This window comes from Rhinolophus sinicus, chromosome 1 (genome assembly GCF_057876585.1).
Source record: "Rhinolophus sinicus isolate RSI-liver-muscle chromosome 1, RSI-T2T, whole genome shotgun sequence".
Lineage (NCBI taxonomy): Eukaryota > Metazoa > Chordata > Mammalia > Chiroptera > Rhinolophidae > Rhinolophus > Rhinolophus sinicus.
Genome location: NC_142501.1, coordinates 159,807,208 through 159,825,482, shown reverse-complemented (window position 1 = coordinate 159,825,482; position 18,275 = coordinate 159,807,208). Strand labels below are relative to the sequence as shown.

The window sequence follows — 18,275 nt, the reverse complement described above, 5'->3', positions numbered from 1 at the left end:
ATTTCTACTCTCTCCAAGAAGAATGTCGAAGCTGAAGCAGCAGCAAGAGCAGCAACAGACACACATGGGTGTGAAGGGCATGGCTATAGTCTTGGCTGTGATATTCTGCACTACAATTGCTCAAGGGTGTACAGTACATTTTACTTCTCAGCCTATGAATTTCTTCTCTAATTCTTCAAATATTTTTTCTTCCACTTTTATCCTAAAACATATACTAAATGTTTATCTAACATCACACATTAGAAGTTACTACAGCTTTGGCAGAGAATGTTGGAGAGGTTTAAGGCACTAGAGATGATTACTAAAACTAAAGATGACAAACTTCATGGAATTTTTATTTGGCTACAAAATCTGGCAAGACCCTTCAGCAACAGTTTTAAATGTCTGTTAAGAAGATTTTTATGAGGTAATGTTACTAGCTTCCTGGTAAAATTCTTGAGCATAAAACAAGAGGCAAATAAGCTTGATCGCCAATAAACTTTTCATGTTTTCCTTTATTCTTTAATGGTTTGCTTACAAATTTAAAGAGAAACTCATTAACATCTTACTTAAACTCATTTCCCAATAACAGCAGCTCAAGTGCATCTGACAAATTACTATCTTTAACCTTCATGAAAACTTGGCTCACATCCTTCACCAGGATTATTAACCACGGCCATCTGATGCAATCAGATCCATTAGTAACTGATGCTATGATCTATCTGTTCTGGTTTCCCAATGTTCAAAGGGGAACGTTGTTTTTGCATAAGCCCTGGAGTAAAAGCAGTGAGAGTGGCAGATATTGAGAAAGTCTCTGTATTTTACCCAAGTAATAACTGTGACAAAACAGAAGTGATGTAAGTAATGGACTTCCTAAAAATGACAATGCTGGAGGCATTTTTGTGTATAGATATTTTTTTGCTTTTGCTTATGCTTGTCCATTTTAAGACAGTTTTGGATCTTCTCTTAACAGTATCGCCATGAAAACACATAAAAGACAACGATGCCTAAATCCCAGATCAAAGCAAGCACACATTATAATCAAGGTAGGTTACCAGATTACTTCCACTTTATAATGTTTTAACCAAGACAGATCTTTTGCAAAAACGGACGACTGCAGGTTCTATGATCCTGTGTGAAGTGTTTTGATAAGGGGTCTTTGGTTATACTCCGTTTTCTTTTCTTGCTCTATGTTTTTACATGTCAATTCTTAATCACTGAGAAACAAGAGCAGCCCAAGTTTATAAAACTCTCATTTTCTCATTACAGAATGTTGAAAGAATGAAGTTTTTAAAATATCGAAACATCTGAAATCCTGGAAAAGAGGATTTGAAAATTCAGAACAAGTTTAACTTTGACTACTGAAATAAGCATTCTGTAAGAATCCTGCCTGCTGCAATGTACATTCATGTATCTGTAGGTTAGGGAACTTTCTGGAAGATTTGATGCTTTTAACTGTTCTGCTGTGCTTATGAAAAGATTTGTCTCTATAAGTTATACATCTGTGCTTGATCTATATTACATATTATAACCTGCAGTTATAATGGAGTCATTAACATTATAGTTAAGATTTCATTAGTCAAAAGTATCCGTGTATATAATAAAAATTCCCCCCAAATTTTTTAATGCAAATCCACATTTCTTTTCCCCAAAATCATATAGCACATATATATCTAAAAAAAAAATTTTATATGCTAAGCGAAATAAGTCAGACAGAAAAAGCAGAGAACCGTATGATTTTACTGATATGTGGTATATAAACCAAAAACAACAGAAGAACAAGACAAACAAATGAGAAACAAAAACTCATAGACACAGACAATAGTTTAGTGGTTACCAGAGGGTAAGGGGGAAGGTGGGTGGTAGATGAGGGTAAAGGGGATCCAATATATGGTGATGGAAGGAGAACTGACTCTGGGTGGTGAACACACAATGGGATTTATAGATGATGTAAAACAGAATTGTTCACCTGAAATCTATGTAACTTTACTAACAATTGTCACTCCAATAAACTTTAATAAATAAAAAAATTCTTATACATCACCTTGTTTTATAAAAAGGCTAATTCATGAAATGTATTATGAAAAACAATTATACGCTAAGGGAAACCGGTAACAGTGCAAATATTTCATAACTGAATTAGCAGCTCTAGTCTTAATTTAACAACTTGTTTTTTATTGAGATGTTTTGAAGCAATTAGGATGTTTGTGTTTACTGTGCATTTTGGTTTTATATATTCTTATCAATTATAGCAATATTTTGGACACATTAAATGTAAAATGTTTTTATCTACCAAAGAAAATGCTGGAAAATAAGTATATGTGCATATCTGGCAATCACCTTTACTTTCTATGATCCTTTTTCTTACAAAAACACATAATTTAATATTTTAAGTCATGCCTATATTATACAATTTAGGGATATCTGAGATAGTTTTACTTTGAAAAGAACGAAAATCATTTTTATCTAATAAGGTACCACAACCCTTCTTAAAACAGAAACAATCATGTGTCTTCCAAAAATCATATGTCTTCCAAATCATATGTCTTTCTTTAACAATTTCACCTTGTATTTCTGGAAGCATACAGCTACTATACCTGTCATCACACATAATTGTTAAGAAATATATTTTAATGGGCAGTTGTGAAGAAAAAGCTGTCCCTTTTTCTAAGGGGCCTTTCTGAGTCCAAACCCCCTTCTTACTTGGGGCAAATCCCTTCTTATGTGAGTCTTGGTGGGAGGCCAAAAGGGAAAAGCCAAAGGAAGATCTTTCCTGGCAGCCAGAACAAGGTCTCAGCCAGGCCCCTAGACTTTGAACTCCAGCTAGCATCACACAGATGCTATCAGTAAGACAATTATTTCAAGTGGCAGCCGTAGCAGTGTAAGTCATATATTAATGGCTTCCTAACACATGCTCCTGTAGCATGACTGTGGTTAGTCCGTCCTGCCACCTAGCTCTCTTAGGTTTTTGTCCATTTTCCAAGCCTGATTCTTCAGTCTTCCTTTGGATTCTTCAAACATTGATTACATTCCTTTTCTGCTGAAGATAGCCACAGTTGGTTTCTCTGCATGTAACCAAAACCTTAGCTGACACAGTACTGTTTATATAGACATCTATAGATTTGAAAAATGAAAATATTTGTTATAGAATTACCAAAAATAAAGTATTTGGAATAAATACTGCTTATTTGGAATAAAGAACAATTTTAATGTACCTTTTGTGTATCCTTCCCATTGATATCAAAGAGCCAACCAGAAAGCAGATCAGAGAATTGATAACAGGAAAGTAAATAACACAGGAGGTGCCTGGAACCTAACAGACCCTCTTACTGACTGGCTTTTTGACTAGAGCAATGAGAAGCCAAAATGTTATCCAAGGCACTTGTATATAAATCTATACAATTTACATTACATATTTATACTATGATGCATAATACATATAGTATAAACATGATATATAATATATAGTATACATACTAAATATAGATATATAGTATAAACACATATATAATATATAGTTAAAAATATATATTTATATATCATAAATCTACATATATTTCTATATAGAAATGGGACTTCTATATAAATTCCCTGGATAGTTTCAAGACTCAGCGATTTTTTTTAAGTAACTTTAAAAATGAAAATTCATTGAGTGAGGACCATATGACAAGTTTTTTTATGTAGTATAGACCAGTACATTATTATTGAGAAGACAACATATAAATTCCTTATGACAAAATAAAAATATGCGAGTTAACATATTACTTGAGACAAGATCCTTCCTAACTCAGTACCTTTGCACATACTACTTCCTTTGTCCATTTCTTCACTAAGCGAATGCCCACTAGTTACTTAGATCTCAGCTTAAATGACATTTTCTCCAAGAGGTCATCTTTGAAACCACCTCTTAAACCTAAACTAGATTAGGTGTCCTATTTGTTTTTATAACACTCTCTACTTTTCCATCACACTATTTATTGTAATTGTCACTAAAGAATTGTGCTTAATATCTGCTCTCCCACAAGTGGAAGCTCAGCAAGAAAGCCATTTTAGTCCTAGCCCACAGTACAGTACCTGGCATATGACGGATCCTCAATAAATATTTGAGAATGGAATGGCTGAACGGCAATAGAAACTAAAAGGAAAGGAACTTACAGCAGAGGAATGGCCTGAGAACGCACAGTGGTAGGAAAGTATAGGTGAGTTAAAAAAAAAATTAGATTGGTTTGGTTTGGCGTGAAGGATGAAGGACATCAAATGTCTAGTTAAACAACCTTGAATTTTGCTCTCTATAAAACAGGGATCTATTAAATGTTCGTGACTAAGAGAATGACCCTATCCAAGTTATTCTAAATTATTCTGGGAATGGCATAGAAAGTTGACTGAAAATGAGAAAAGTTGATTGGGAATGAAAAAAGGAATATGTTGTCATAGCCCAGGTCTATATTTCCCAAACTTCAAGTCATTTTCATATCATCTTTACAAATTTTTTTTACCATATTTCTGATCAATCTTCATTGTAGTTTGTAAATCCTGTGTACCACCTTTATTTTGCACATATTTTCATAAAAAGCAAACTTTCACTACTGTATATGTGAAATCATTATCATTTGCTATAGAAAGAAAATATGACAATAAAAGGAAATACATTGAAAAACACTAAATTTTAGCTAGATATTATTGTATGCCAAAGGTTTCAAGCATCAGGCCTGCTATGCATTTATTAAAAGGGAAATTAACATAGTTGGTAAAATGTTTGAAAGACATACTGATACCAGATTGAGACTCTCCATGATTTAATCAGAGGGATTAAATTAATTGATATGAAATGTTATCAGTGAACCCCCTAGCATTGTCCCACACTTTGGGAAATACTGTTCTAAAAAGTAATAAGGGCAGTATGTTAAATAGAATTACCATATGACCCAGCAGTTCCACTCCTAGGTATATACCCCAAAGAGTTGAAAGCAGTTGTCCAAACAAAAACTTGTACACAAATGTTCATACAGCACTATTCACAATAGCCAAAAGGGAGAGACACCTAAATGTCCATGAATAGATAAATGGATAAAGAAAATGTGGTGTAGCCACACAATGGAATATTATTCAGCCTTAGAAAGTAATGAAATACCGATATATGCTACAACATGGATGAACACTGAAAACATTGCATTAAGGAAAAGAAGCCAGAGACAAAAGGCAACATATTGTATAATTCCATTTATATGAAATATCCAGAATAGGCAAACCCATAGAAACAGAAAGGAGTTTCGTGGTTGCCAGAGGCTTGGAGGAGGAGGTAATGAGGAGTGACCGCTTAATGGGTAAGGAGTTTCTGTTTGGGATGATGAAAAAATTCAGGAACTAGATAATGGTGATGACTATACAGCACTGTCAATGTACTTGAAACTGCTGAATAGTATACTTTTACATGGTAGAAATGGTCACTTTTATGTTATATGTATTTTACCACAGTATAAAAGTAGCAAGAGCCAAACTAAGATGGTAATAGTGAACACATAAATATAACGAGATTACGATGCAAAAAGAGAATCAATACGACTTAGTGACAGACTCTATGTGAAGACTGAAGCTGAGGAAAGGAATCAAGGAAAATGCTAAGGATTTAAATCTGATGTGGAGGTAGAGAAGGGAATCAAGGAAAAAGTTTTGAGGTTTAAAAGAATAGTACTGCCACTAATAGGAACAGGGAGATCGCGAGAAGATGTGGTTTAGCAGAAAAAAATCTACAGGAAACAAAGCAAAGACTAGAAACCTCTTGCCATTTATATTCAGCATCTGTCCAAATGACATAACCTGAAAGTATAATCCATATCACATTAAATTTCTTTAATTCACCCCTTTCTTTCCTCTCGCTCTGGTTAAAGCTTTACTTCAGGCTCCAGTTAGCTCTTCTCCAGACTATTCTAAGAGCCTCATTAGTCTCCCACCCTCCAGCAGTGTTCCAAAGCAACCTCTGACAAAGACTCTCTTTGACCAAGCGTTAGCTCGCTCCTCTGGACCCTGTTCTCAACTAGGCCTTGACCTTTGTGCTCTTGTGTTTGAGTTGCAGAATCCAGTTTTATCAAGAATCCTGATAATTCTCCGTATCTGGTCAAATTCCTCATCTCCCATCATCCCCGTGATATCTGATCACTCTGGCCTGCCTTCAGCAAGAATTGTTAGCTCAGTTTAGCAAAAAATACCTTACCCTCTTAGTAACTTTCCATCTACTAAGCTCTCCCCACACTCCTTGGCTATAAATCTCTACTTTTCCACACAGTATTCGGAATTGAGCCGTTCTATACTGAGGTTTCTTTTCCCCTACTGCAGTAGTTCCTGAACATTATCTGTTTTCATTGACTTAACTATTACAGAGTTATGGTTTACTCTGACACCTTCTAAAATGCAAATCTAATATTATTCCCATTTAAAAATCTCTAATAAGATCTCATTGCTTTCAGAATAAAGTCCACATTGCTCAGCCCATCTCTCTGAATGCTGTAGATTGTCATCTCCTTGAACTCTCTACTCCAGTCATATTCAATTATTTGCCATTTCCGTGCTATTTTCTATCTGAAATGCCCTTCTCCTTTATCTACTTGTCCAATACCTACTCATCTTTCAAGACTCTGTTCAAGAGTTTCCTGCCATAATCCTTTCCTGAGGTATTGTACACATACGCATATACACTATATGGATCACTCTCCCCTTACTCCCTCCACTATAACACATTATTTTTCTTAGTTGCTTACAATGTCTTCCTCTCCTAAGAAATTCCAAGATTCCTTTCAAGCCATCATGGAATGTCTTTGATGGGTCTCAGCTTCCATGGCTGGTCATCAGACAGTGATTATCTTATAATACTTGCTTTTTTAGGACTGAGACTATGTCCTAATTTCTTGTACTCCTGTAGCACCCCTGCTATTCATACCTTGCCAGGTGCTCAATAATTGCTAGTAAAATAGGACTCTTAGTGCCTAAAGCACCAGAAAACAAAGGGTTTTCACCAGATTCTTCATGAAGTGGTGTTCTGGTTATAAAGTAAGTGATCTTCACATTTGTATAGTTGGCATGTGTTGTATTGAATACTGCTCTTAGAACACTTGTAGGTACTTCAAATACTTGTAGTTTTCTAATTTATAGTAGTGATAGCCGTGTGAATCATTTATGTTTTCCATTAACTTTTTTCATTACCGTTCTGTTTTTTGTTTATTTTGCATTAAGAGTTCTAATAAATATAACCACTGAATATTATACATGTGCTTTGTGGTAGAAGTCTTAAGTGTTCAATGTGTAACAACTATGAAAGGGTTGAATGAGCACAGATTATAATAGTATAGTATAATATACATAATATATACTATATTAAATATATACTATAAAACAGTTCTCAAAGTGTGACACTGTCTTCCCCACCCCCTAAGGGTCCCTAAGACTCTTTCAGGAAGTCCATAAAGTCAAAACTATATTCATAATAATAAGATGCTAATTGTCTTTTTCATTCTCATACTCTCACAAGTTTCTCAGAGGCAACGTGGCAGGTAACATTGCAACAAATTAAATGCAGAGTTAGACATAAGAGTCTAGTTATCTTCTATTAAGCCAGATATTAAAGAGATATGCAAACATGTAAAACAATACTACTCTTTTCACTCAATTGTTTGTTCTGTAAAATACTTATCTTTCATAAAAATGTTATTTATCTTAATATATAATGGGCATATCACTAGGTTCCAGTAACATCTTTTTCTTACCTTGCCTCTTTCTGAGAGACAATAGCTTCCCACTGGATGCCCTCAACATCCCCTTGTTGGTTCCTTTAATCTTGCCCACACTTCTTTAAGTAGAACCGTTATTATGTTCTTTTCAAAATTCCAGCTGAAAGTACCCTCTGTTTCCTTCCAAGTCCCCGTCTGATACACATTCCTCTCAAATCTGGTCAGGCAGATTCAGCAAGAGAATCTGCCTCTTCCTGAAGGACAACTGATGCTACTAATTCAAGATGACCAAGTGCCCTGATTTGTTGATTGATGCCATAGATTTTGTCAATGGAGGCTGATGACAAAAGCAACTCACAAAGGTAGTAGAAGAGAGTGGTTAGAGGCTCTGAAATTAGACTGCCTAAATGCAAATCTCGCTATGGAATCCCATTTTAGCTTATTAAAAAACATACATCTTACAGAGTGGTTGTTAAGAATAAATATGATAAATTTAAAAAAACACACAGCAGAATCTAGCATTAAAAAGCATACAATAAGTATTAATTTAATTATATTAGTTTAATAAAGTAAATTCTAATACTAAGCAGTTTATGCAGACAGTTAATATGGAAACCAGCCATCCTCCAAAACTCTTTGTATTGAGAACCATGCATGACTTGAGACTCCCTTATATTGGGATTTGTCAGTACATCATTATCCACTGTTGCTCTACTGGAGACATGAAGAAAGAGATAGAGAGAAAAGGAAAAGGAAAAAGAGGAAGGGAGAGAGAAAAAAACAAGAGAGTTAAAGAAAAAAAGAGAAAGGAAGAGTGAGGGGAAAAAAGAAAAATGATGGACTGGTAGGGAAAGGAAAAGAAAAGGAAACCAATTCCCACCTCCTTCTCTATTCTCTGTCTATCCTCTGGTTTTATCACCTATTACCTCATCTATTCAATTTAATTCACTACCATAATCTTTCCATCACTCCCCCTTCAGTTCTTTTATCTCTGGATTAACAACTCAATGACCCACTCTGAGCAGTATGTGGATTTTAACTCATCCATCACTCTGTTAAGTCAAAACATTGCTATAATTTAATAGCGATTCTTGGAAACTTCCCAATATTTCTTATTAAGATAAGAAATGACTCAGAAAAGTAGTGGCATAATTATCCCACATTTCTTTGGCACCTCTCCAAAGGAGGAACTAGGAAGCTAAAACTTACTCGTACTATTTCTCCTAAATGAGAATTTTATGGTAAATTAATTTTTTTTTTACACTCTGGAAAAATTGTTTTAATTCTACCATTTCTGTTTTTCTTTTTTTAATTAAATTTTATTGGGGTGACTGACAATGGTTAGTAACGGACCTCTGGTATACAGAGTTGGATTAACCATCATTTCAGTTGATGATACATACCTTGTCATCTCTGACCCACGCATGCATATATTTATATGTTTGTAATATAATGAAGACCCATGAACTCACAACCCAAATCAAGAACTGGAACATTAACAATAACTTAAAACATAACTGTGTTCCCTCCCTATCCCATTCCCTTACTCCTCCAACCCCAGGATAATCATCCTGGATTCTGTGTCTAGTATTCCCTTGCTTTTGTAAAATACACATAACTTAACATTTTACTATCTTAACCATTTTTAACTGTACAGTTCAGTGGCATTAAGTACATTCACGTTGTTGTACAACCATCACTCCTTGCTTTTAAAAAATAGTTGTACTTATATACACATAGGTAAACAAAGTATTTAACTTCAGCTTTGCTGAGCTTTATCAAAAGGGTAATCATTCTGTATTTAATCTCAATACTATTTTACTTGACATTATTTTTAGAAAAATTCATCTACATTTTCTGCAAACAAATCTTACTTGCTTTTTGTTAGTTTTATTCCTAAGTATTTTATGTTTTTAAGTATTTATTGTTGCTACTGTAAATTATCTTTTAAAATGACATTTTAAATTATTTGTTACTGATGTAGAAAGTGTAATACATTGACCTTCTATCCATTAACTTTGATAAATTCTGTTACTATAACTAAAACAGTAAATTCTTTTGGATTTTCTATGTAATATTCTGCAAAATTTTATTTCTTCCTTTCCAATTCTTATGGCTTTAATTTCCTCTTTTTGTTTTATTTTTCAGGCTATGACTTACAGTACAATGAAAAGAAGTGAAAAAAGAGGTATTTTGGTCTTGTTTTGTAAATTCACAGTGAACTTCTATTTATTGTACATAAGCCAGGTTACTTAAGTAAGAGTAGATGCTGCATGATTCAACCCTCAGTTCTACTAGGAGAGTCATGCCTTGGCTAGTGAGTGCTGTAAACTAACAGATACATCTTACCACATGAATAACTGCATCATCCACAGAGAAAATACTATTTGTTGCACCTAGGAGATAAGCTGAAACTGGATCAGAGAGCTGGCTATATTTTTGAAATGTTGGCCAGTAAAAAATTCACTTAGAATTGTTAAAATACCTTTTTAATCTCCTGTCAACTTTAGAGCAACCTGAAAGATGGATGGGTTAAGTATCATAATGTACATTTGAAGATAAGAAAACTGAAGCATAAACAGGCCTAAAAATTTGTCCAAAATCACACAGCAGGTGAGAGACAGAACTATACACTGTATCTCTAAATTCCCAGCCCATCTCATCATTCCATTTAAGTGTGAGGAAAGTAAAGCATTGCATGATTAAAATGGATCCAAACAGAAACTTTTCTCAGCTCTCCCAAGCATGATGATTTTTAGGGTCCACCACCCACTTTGCCCTTTTGCTCAGTCTAGCTGTGAATGCTAAGACAAGTGGGCAATTCAAAAATGTGTAACCTGTATTAGGCACTGTGAGCTAAGGGAATCTTGTGGGAGCTCAATCAAAAGTATGAAAGGGAAAGCTTTCCCCTCCTCTCCAATACTTTCCAAGGAGTACTGTGCATCCGGTGAGGGGATTCCCAGTCTACAGAAGTCACTGAACTCCTCCTGCTCACTTTTTAGGAAAGTTCTTCTAAGCACATTAGTTTCTCGGAAAGCACTTTTTTTTTTCTGGGTCTATAACAAGTCTGTCAAGGCAGACTGTTTGTTTTGTCCTGAGGCCGTAATTAGTGGCTCAAAGATTAACCAACAGCATTTGAAACTGAAACTCAAGACGGGATACTTCCTTAACTAGAGATTAGCCGAAGGTTTACAGCAATCTAGAGAATATCTAAGAAACAGCTGAATCTCAATAAGAAAACTTTGTGGCATTTATCATTGTCATATTCTCATTTCCCTCTCCCCTGCTCTATAGAAGCCTTGAAAAAGAGCCTCACAATTACAGACCCCTGAAAAGCCACCTAGAAACCAATGGAGTGGCAGAATAGGTTTGGAGCCCTCCAAAAGCCCCATCTTCTGATGACTATCACTACTGACTTGCCTGAAAGCTTTCTTAAAAGCTCACAGGTCTGACCAGATTCTGAGCTCACTTGGTGCAAACTGCCCTACCTCTAGGACTTCACTGAAAACAATCAGAAGTAACTGTTTCACAATAGTTAACTATCTAAGGTGGCTATACCAGTTGGGTCTAACAGGAGGCTGAAAAGGAAAGACTGGAGAAAGAGATGTCTATAGTGTGTTTGAAAAGCTCCAACATATTCCTAGCAATCTAGAAGGCCAGCTGTATGTTCAGGGCCGTGTGCATACTCAGAAAAGACCTGGGAAGGCCCCAGTCTCTCACCTCAAACTGACCTTGAGGTTCTGCACAAACAGGAACGAAGGCTAAGGCAGAATTGTAAACTGTTTACCAGAGCATTGACAGTGTATCCCAACACATACACAAAGCTCCTCAGTAAAGGCTGGGATGCTTATTGGTCCAAGGCCTTTAAGGAAATCTTAGCCCAATCATTAGCTGACAATTAGCTAACTGAACAAAGACTTCAATGGCTATACACAATAAATAATACAGACATTACAGAATTAGTTCAGGAAAGTAACTAAACAAACAAACAGCAATAGCATCAAACAGTAACAAGAGCAAATCCTGAGGAAGGGAAGCACCTGATTTCCAGTGTTGTCACATTATTTCCAGTTTCAACAATGAAAAAAAACGACAAAACATGCAAATAAAGAGGAAAGCAGTCAATAGAAATTGTCCCTGGGATTTCTTCATTGGACTTACTAGACAAAGACTTTAAATTGGCTACTATAAATAGTTCAAAGAACTAAAGGAAACCATATCTAAAGAATTAAGACAAAATATGAGAAAACATCAATCCATGTAGAGAATATCAATAAAAATAAACTATAAAATAGAAATCTGATTTTGAAAGATAATAACTAAAATGAAAAATTTACTAGAGGGCTTCAACAGCAGATTTTAACTGTTAAAAGAAAGAATTAGCAAACTTGAAGATAAATTCATTGAAATTATTCATTCTGAGGAACAGGGAAAAAAGAATAAAGAAAAACGAACAGAGCCTCAGAGATGTATGGAACACTATCAAGTATAAGAGGAGGAGAGAAATAGCAAGAATGGGGCAGAAGGAATATTTGAAGAATGGCCAAAATCTTCTCAAATTTGATTAAAAACATTAATATGCACATCCAAGAAGTTCTATAAACTCTAGAGACTCACACCTAGACACATCATAGTGTCAAACTATCAAAAGCCAAAGCCAAAGAGAGAATCCTGAAAGCAATAAGAGAAAACTGAGTCATCACATACAAAGGAGTCTGAATAAAATTAACAACTAAGTTCTCATCAGAAACCGTGGAGGCCAGAAGGCAATGGAGTGACATATGAGGTGTGATAAAAAAAAAAAAAAAAGGGTGAAGGTTTAAATTAAAAATATGTATCACAGTAAAAGACACATTGCCATTAATCCTCCTCAAAATACTCCCCGTCACTTTGAACACACTTATCCCATCATTCTTATTAATTTCTGAAGCAGTTCTGGAAGTTCTCTTTCATGAGTATCTTCAGTTGCACTGTTGTGGCTGCCTTGATATCCTGAATCGATTCAAAACGTTTTCGTTTCATGGTCATTTTGACTTTGGGGAAGAGCCAGAAGTCACACAGTGCCAGATCTGGTGAATAAGGTGGGTGAGGACACACCATAATGTTTCTATTTGACAGAAACTGCCGTATGCCAGAAGTGATATGTGACACGGAGCATTATCATATGGAGGATGAAGTCAAGACACTCATGAAAGAGGACTTCCAGAACCTCTTGCACCCATGATGTCAGACATTTATCTGAAAATTTTTGGCATTTTACTCATAGTTCAATTTTTATTCTGCACAAACAGCTATTGGGAAGGCCCTTCCATGTCACTGTTTCTCATAAGCCTTTCCCTCATCAGAAAAAAGCCTCTTTGCTGGGTGAGTCTTTCGGGTTCTATTATTCCCTACTTCCTTTCCTTTCCTTTTGTCTTTCCAGTTTCCCACAGCTAAGTCCAGTAACTTACCCACTTGAAAATTTGGCTCTGTTCCAGTCGCTGGAACAGACTGACCTGGAATTCAGGTCAGTCTGCAACAATTTCTGCCTGCCCCAAGCAATAGTGCACTCACTGTTCTGATGGAGTTCCTGCATTTGACAAAGTCCCAAGTGTGCCCAGTTTGCAGATTTTGGCCTCTTTGCCAAGTTTTGGGCCAGTACCTGCCAGGTCATCCTACGATGGAAGCACTAGTGGACTGTCCCTGTCTATCTCTACACTGCTGCAGCCTAGCTGATTGAAAAGGCCTCTCGGATATTTCCCTAGGTTCCAAGTATCACCCGCATCAGATTTCCCATTGCAGAGTGATACCTGCATTTGGAACAGTATTTCCTCTTGGATCCCCTGTTACCCATCACTTACAGAGAACACAGCCAGAGTTGGATACTGCTGAACTTCACTCTGAGGCCCAAAACACGTTCCATGTATGGGTATACTACTGATGTTATCCACCATGAAAAATCAGCCAAGTACTAATGCTAAGATAAGACACCAAGTTTTGTCCCTATCTGTTATCCAGTTGAAATTGTGCTAATTTCAGTTATCGCTGTTATCAGTTCAACACTTTTTTTTTTTTTTTGCTTTGCATTTGACAGTCTTCTTAGAGCTGTACTCATCTTCAATCAACCTCTGTTTCTATTCTGTTCTTCCAAGGTCTGTCGCTACTCATGTCCCTCTTTTAAATTTATTTCTTCGAAAAGTTCCTTTGTTTTTACAATAAGCCTATTATAGCTATGAATCCTTTTCTTACTCCATTTTTTATGCTATCTTATGTTTTTATTCAAGGACTAACTATAATACATGAAACTTTTTTACTAACACGCCAGAAATCAGATATGCAAATGGGTAGTGTTTTGCCTCAAAATAGTTATGCTAGAGGCTATTCACTTATTCTAATGATGCTATGAATGGTCAAAACATTTCTGTAATTCTTTGAAATGTGCCAGTTCCATATCTTTAACCTTGTCCAAGAAGACCAAACTTATTACTTCATAGTATTTGATCAAAGGGCAAGGCCTGGCTAAATTACTGTTTTCAAAAATTAGATTTACCTACAAAAGATGAAAAATTGCTATTACTGAGGATTTTATTAATTACTTAGCAGAATTAAAAAAAAATTACTTAGCCTCTAAAAGTAATTACAAAACAAATGTTGAGAAAAAAACATCACAGTTAAGATAAGTGAATGGTAACCTTTGTATGACCTAACACAATTACCTAACATCTGAGATTATTCTTCTATATATAAAATGAAAATAACTTTCCTATCTTCATACAGAGCTATTGTAGGGATAAAATGAGAAGGTAAATGACATCTGTGAAACTCATAAGTGAATAAATGTAAAATAGTACTATTCACGCCTTACTGCTACAAATTAAAATGTACTCAAAACACAATACTAAGACATACTCATTTTAAAACTGTATTTAGGGCTTTGACTTTGGCATTTTTATTTTGTAGGAAGCAAAAGATGAGAATCAAAGAGCCCTTTAAAAATTATTTCTATATGCAATAAAGTTCTGTTTTTCAAGAAATAGTTCACGATTTGGAAAGTGAAATCTAACTCCCTCTTATTGAAAATAAGAGGGTGGAGGGAAATTCCATAACTCAGAAGCCACAATACAAATAATACCTTCAATTCTGCAACATGGGACTTCCCCCAAGGAACAGACAGAGGTTTTGCTGAGTTAACTGTAACGTTATCCAATCAGAGTTAGAGAGGGAAAGTGCCTTTACAAATAAATACTGCATCCTAGCCCCACGTTTTCTAAGCCATCTCTCAACTGCTTAGACGTTCTTAGCTTACTGCAGAGGAATCTCCAGTCACAGCACCATGAACCAAAGTGCTGTTCTTATTTTCTGCCTTATCATTCTGACTCTGAGTGGAACTCAAGGTAAGGAACATCAAGAGGTACTTAATTTTTAAGGTCAGCAATAGGACTGGGTATAAATTCTACAAATACAGAAATAGTGTATTTGCAAAAGTTTTACAGCCTGTCTATAAATGAAGGGTAAATGAGCAGAGATTCACTCTGATCTCTCAGTTTATAGTCAGAGAAGCAAGTGGAATAAAAAAGAGAAGGAGAAGGATGGGAGGAAAAGAGGAAAGAGAAGAGGAGGATAGAAAGAAAATGGGAAAGAATAAGGAGAGAGAAGATGACACAGATACCTCCTTAGTTAACTTAATTTATCATATAAACTGTGCTAAAGGGCATGACTGTAAAATCAGTAAATTACAATTACATTCTTTCAGATAATCAATTAATTAATCATGCAGAGCTGTATTATAATGGGCTCACCCCTTCTCAGATTAAGTGACTATATGATGACAGAGGGGTACAGGTTTTGTTAAGTACTACCTAGTCCACATTAAATGCCTAAAATGAAAACTGTGCTAACCTCCCCTGCGATACCTGTCTCTTTTTCTGCAGGAATGCCCCTCTCTAGATCTACACGCTGTCTCTGCATCACGAGGAGTGATAAACCTGTTAATCCAAGGTCCTTAGAGAAACTTGAAGTGATTCCTAGAAGTCCATCTTGTCCACATGTTGAGATCATGTGAGTAAAATACCATCTGATAATCATTTCCCTGGTTGTAATCATATAAAAATATACGATAACCACGAGGATTAGTAAAGGGTTTGTGATGATTCTAAGACTTCTGTATAGCAAAGGGAAACATGGAGAGTGAAGCTTAAAGGTCTGACTTAAAAACTATATCCTATCTCTATTATTGACCCAATGTTATTTTAAGTATTTTCACTCCTATTTACTTCTACAGTGTCACAATGAAAAAGGGCAAGAAGCAAAAGTGTCTGAATCCAGAGTCTAAGACCACCGAGAATTTACTGAAAGCACTTAGCAAGGAAAGGTAGGTTTGCTTGCAGAAAAACTGCTCTTTAAAAAATGTCAATCTTGGGAAGTTAGAAATATTTGCATTGAGCTTTCCCATAGGATACTTGGTTCAAAAGCGTGTTCCCATTATGCGCTCTCCTCTACCTCCATTTATTTATATACTAAGGTGCCATCTTCTGTGGTATCAAAAGTTACCCTGACTGTTTATACGTGGCAATAGGTCATTTCAACCTTGAGTCAGAGCTATAACTATCCAAGACAAGCTGCCAAACTTCACCAAAGTAATTCCTGGCCATAAAAAGCAGGCCCTGTAATCCACAATGATCGAATAGCAGCAAGAAAGCTCACCACACACATCACCTGAGGACGTGGGGTTATCTATGAAGTCAGTTAGCTCCAAGTAGAACCCAGACTGAAGCCAGAGTTGAAAGTATACATTTTTATACCCTCTTTCTCTTCTTACAGGTCTAAAAGATCTACCCAACTACAAAGAAAAGCATAATCACAGCACTCCTGATAAGGATGGAGCAGAGAGACGCTGCCTCTGTCATCACTTCCCTACATACAGTATTTGTCAAGCCCTAATTGTCCCTGGACTGCAGTTCTCCTAAAAGCTGACCAATCTATCACCAAATTAGGTGTTACTTCTGCAGGGAGGTGGATGGTTCATTATCCGGAGCTGTTCAGTAGTAACTCTGACCTGGCACGATACTATAAGCTATGCTCAGTGCTTCATTCTTAGTGAATGTGCCAAGTCCTAGCCCTGCTTTCCTCACCTTTCCTACCTTCTAAAGGTTATTAAGAGATCTTTTTGTCTCTAGGCTTGTCAGAATTCTCATAATCTCAAATAACTAAAGAGAATGCAATCAAAGTGATAATACAGCCTGCTTTTTAAAGAAAAATCTTCACTCCATGGGCTTCTACTGCCATCTTTCCAAGGCACTCAGATTCTTCTGGTGGAGATATATATATATATATATATTCCAAATACATAGAATAAGGCTGAAATATCTGGAAATGTGTGTGAAAATAGTATTATTTAATGAAAGACGGTACATACAAAGTAGAACTCTTAAATGTATATGTTTCTTATGTTGTTTTCAGTGCGTATGGAATGACTTGTTTAATTAAGTACTACACATAAATGTACAATGGGAGAAATGTTTTAATGTAGATGTATGCTCTGCATGTTATTTAAGACAAATATGCTGGATGTTTTTCAAGGTTGAAAATGGTGTGATTTCCTGGAAATATTAAGAAAGATTATTTTACTGTTGAGAGACCAAAAAGTAATAAAGTAATTTTAACTAAAATAAAGTGTCTGCTGGGTCACTTGACTGGGAAATTTATTTCATAAAAAGCTTAAATTGGAGAATCCATAGCCTAGAGAAGTTGGGATGGATGGAGAAAAATGAGTTTGAGAATTACCATATCCCTTGTAACTGAAGGCCCTTTATACAAGATTCCTTCAGGACTGATGTGGCATAACAGCCTGGCCCGAGCTTCAGACCCTTATAGCCAACTTTCTATGAGACATCTCCACCTGGATATCCCATAGGAACATCAAATTCCAAAAACCTTAAATTAATTCCCCTCTCCCCCAGATCTATTTCTCCTCCTTTATTGTATGTCCCAGTTTAATAGCACCATCATCCACTCAATTGCCCAAACCAGAGACCTGGGAGTAACTCTATATTCCTTTTCCCTCACCTCCCATATCTAATTTAAGATACTTAAAATGCATTTAGTTGGCAAATTATTAGTATCTAGTATATATAAAGAACTCCTATGAATAAAAAAAAGATAGACAACTAATTGAAAAATGGAAAACAGAAGTAAATAGGAATTTCACAAAAGAAAAAAAGCACACACTCTTAATATATGAAAAGATGTTCAAACTCATTAGTAATTAGGGATTATTCAAAGCATTATGGGATACCATTTCACACCACCAGACTGGCAAAATCTTTTAAGTTGGATAATACCAAGTATCAGAAAGGACTCAGAGCAATGAGGAATGACCCTTCACTGCTGGTGAAAGAGAAAATAGCTCTGATTACGGTGGGTAACAGTTTGGTATTACTTTATAAAATTTAATATGTGCACACGTTATGGCCTAGCAATTCTACTACTATGTATATACCATAGATAAATTCTTGCATAGGAAACATATGAAAGAATGCTATAGCAGCATTGTTTATAACAACAAAACTCTGGACACAATCTAAACATCCATGAATA

At 35.7% G+C, this 18,275-nt stretch overlaps 3 protein-coding genes across 3 annotated transcripts in view; 2 read left to right on the top strand and 1 right to left on the bottom strand.

Annotated features, from left to right (window-relative positions):
* Positions 1 to 18,275, bottom strand: part of ART3 (ADP-ribosyltransferase 3 (inactive)) — a 107,472-nt gene that overhangs the window by 56,053 nt on the left and 33,144 nt on the right. The gene's annotated exons all lie outside the window — the stretch shown is intronic.
* Positions 50 to 2,305, top strand: CXCL11 (C-X-C motif chemokine ligand 11). Its single transcript, XM_088801817.1, has 4 exons — positions 50 to 124; positions 709 to 836; positions 953 to 1,025; positions 1,249 to 2,305. Exons 1-4 carry the CDS (start codon positions 65 to 67, stop codon positions 1,288 to 1,290), a joined length of 303 nt encoding a protein of 100 aa, XP_088657943.1. The 5' UTR covers positions 50 to 64; the 3' UTR covers positions 1,291 to 2,305.
* On the top strand, positions 14,925 to 17,016 carry CXCL10 (C-X-C motif chemokine ligand 10). Its single transcript, XM_019720492.3, has 4 exons — positions 14,925 to 15,073; positions 15,611 to 15,737; positions 15,961 to 16,050; positions 16,500 to 17,016. Exons 1-4 carry the CDS (start codon positions 15,013 to 15,015, stop codon positions 16,534 to 16,536), a joined length of 315 nt encoding a protein of 104 aa, XP_019576051.1. The 5' UTR covers positions 14,925 to 15,012; the 3' UTR covers positions 16,537 to 17,016.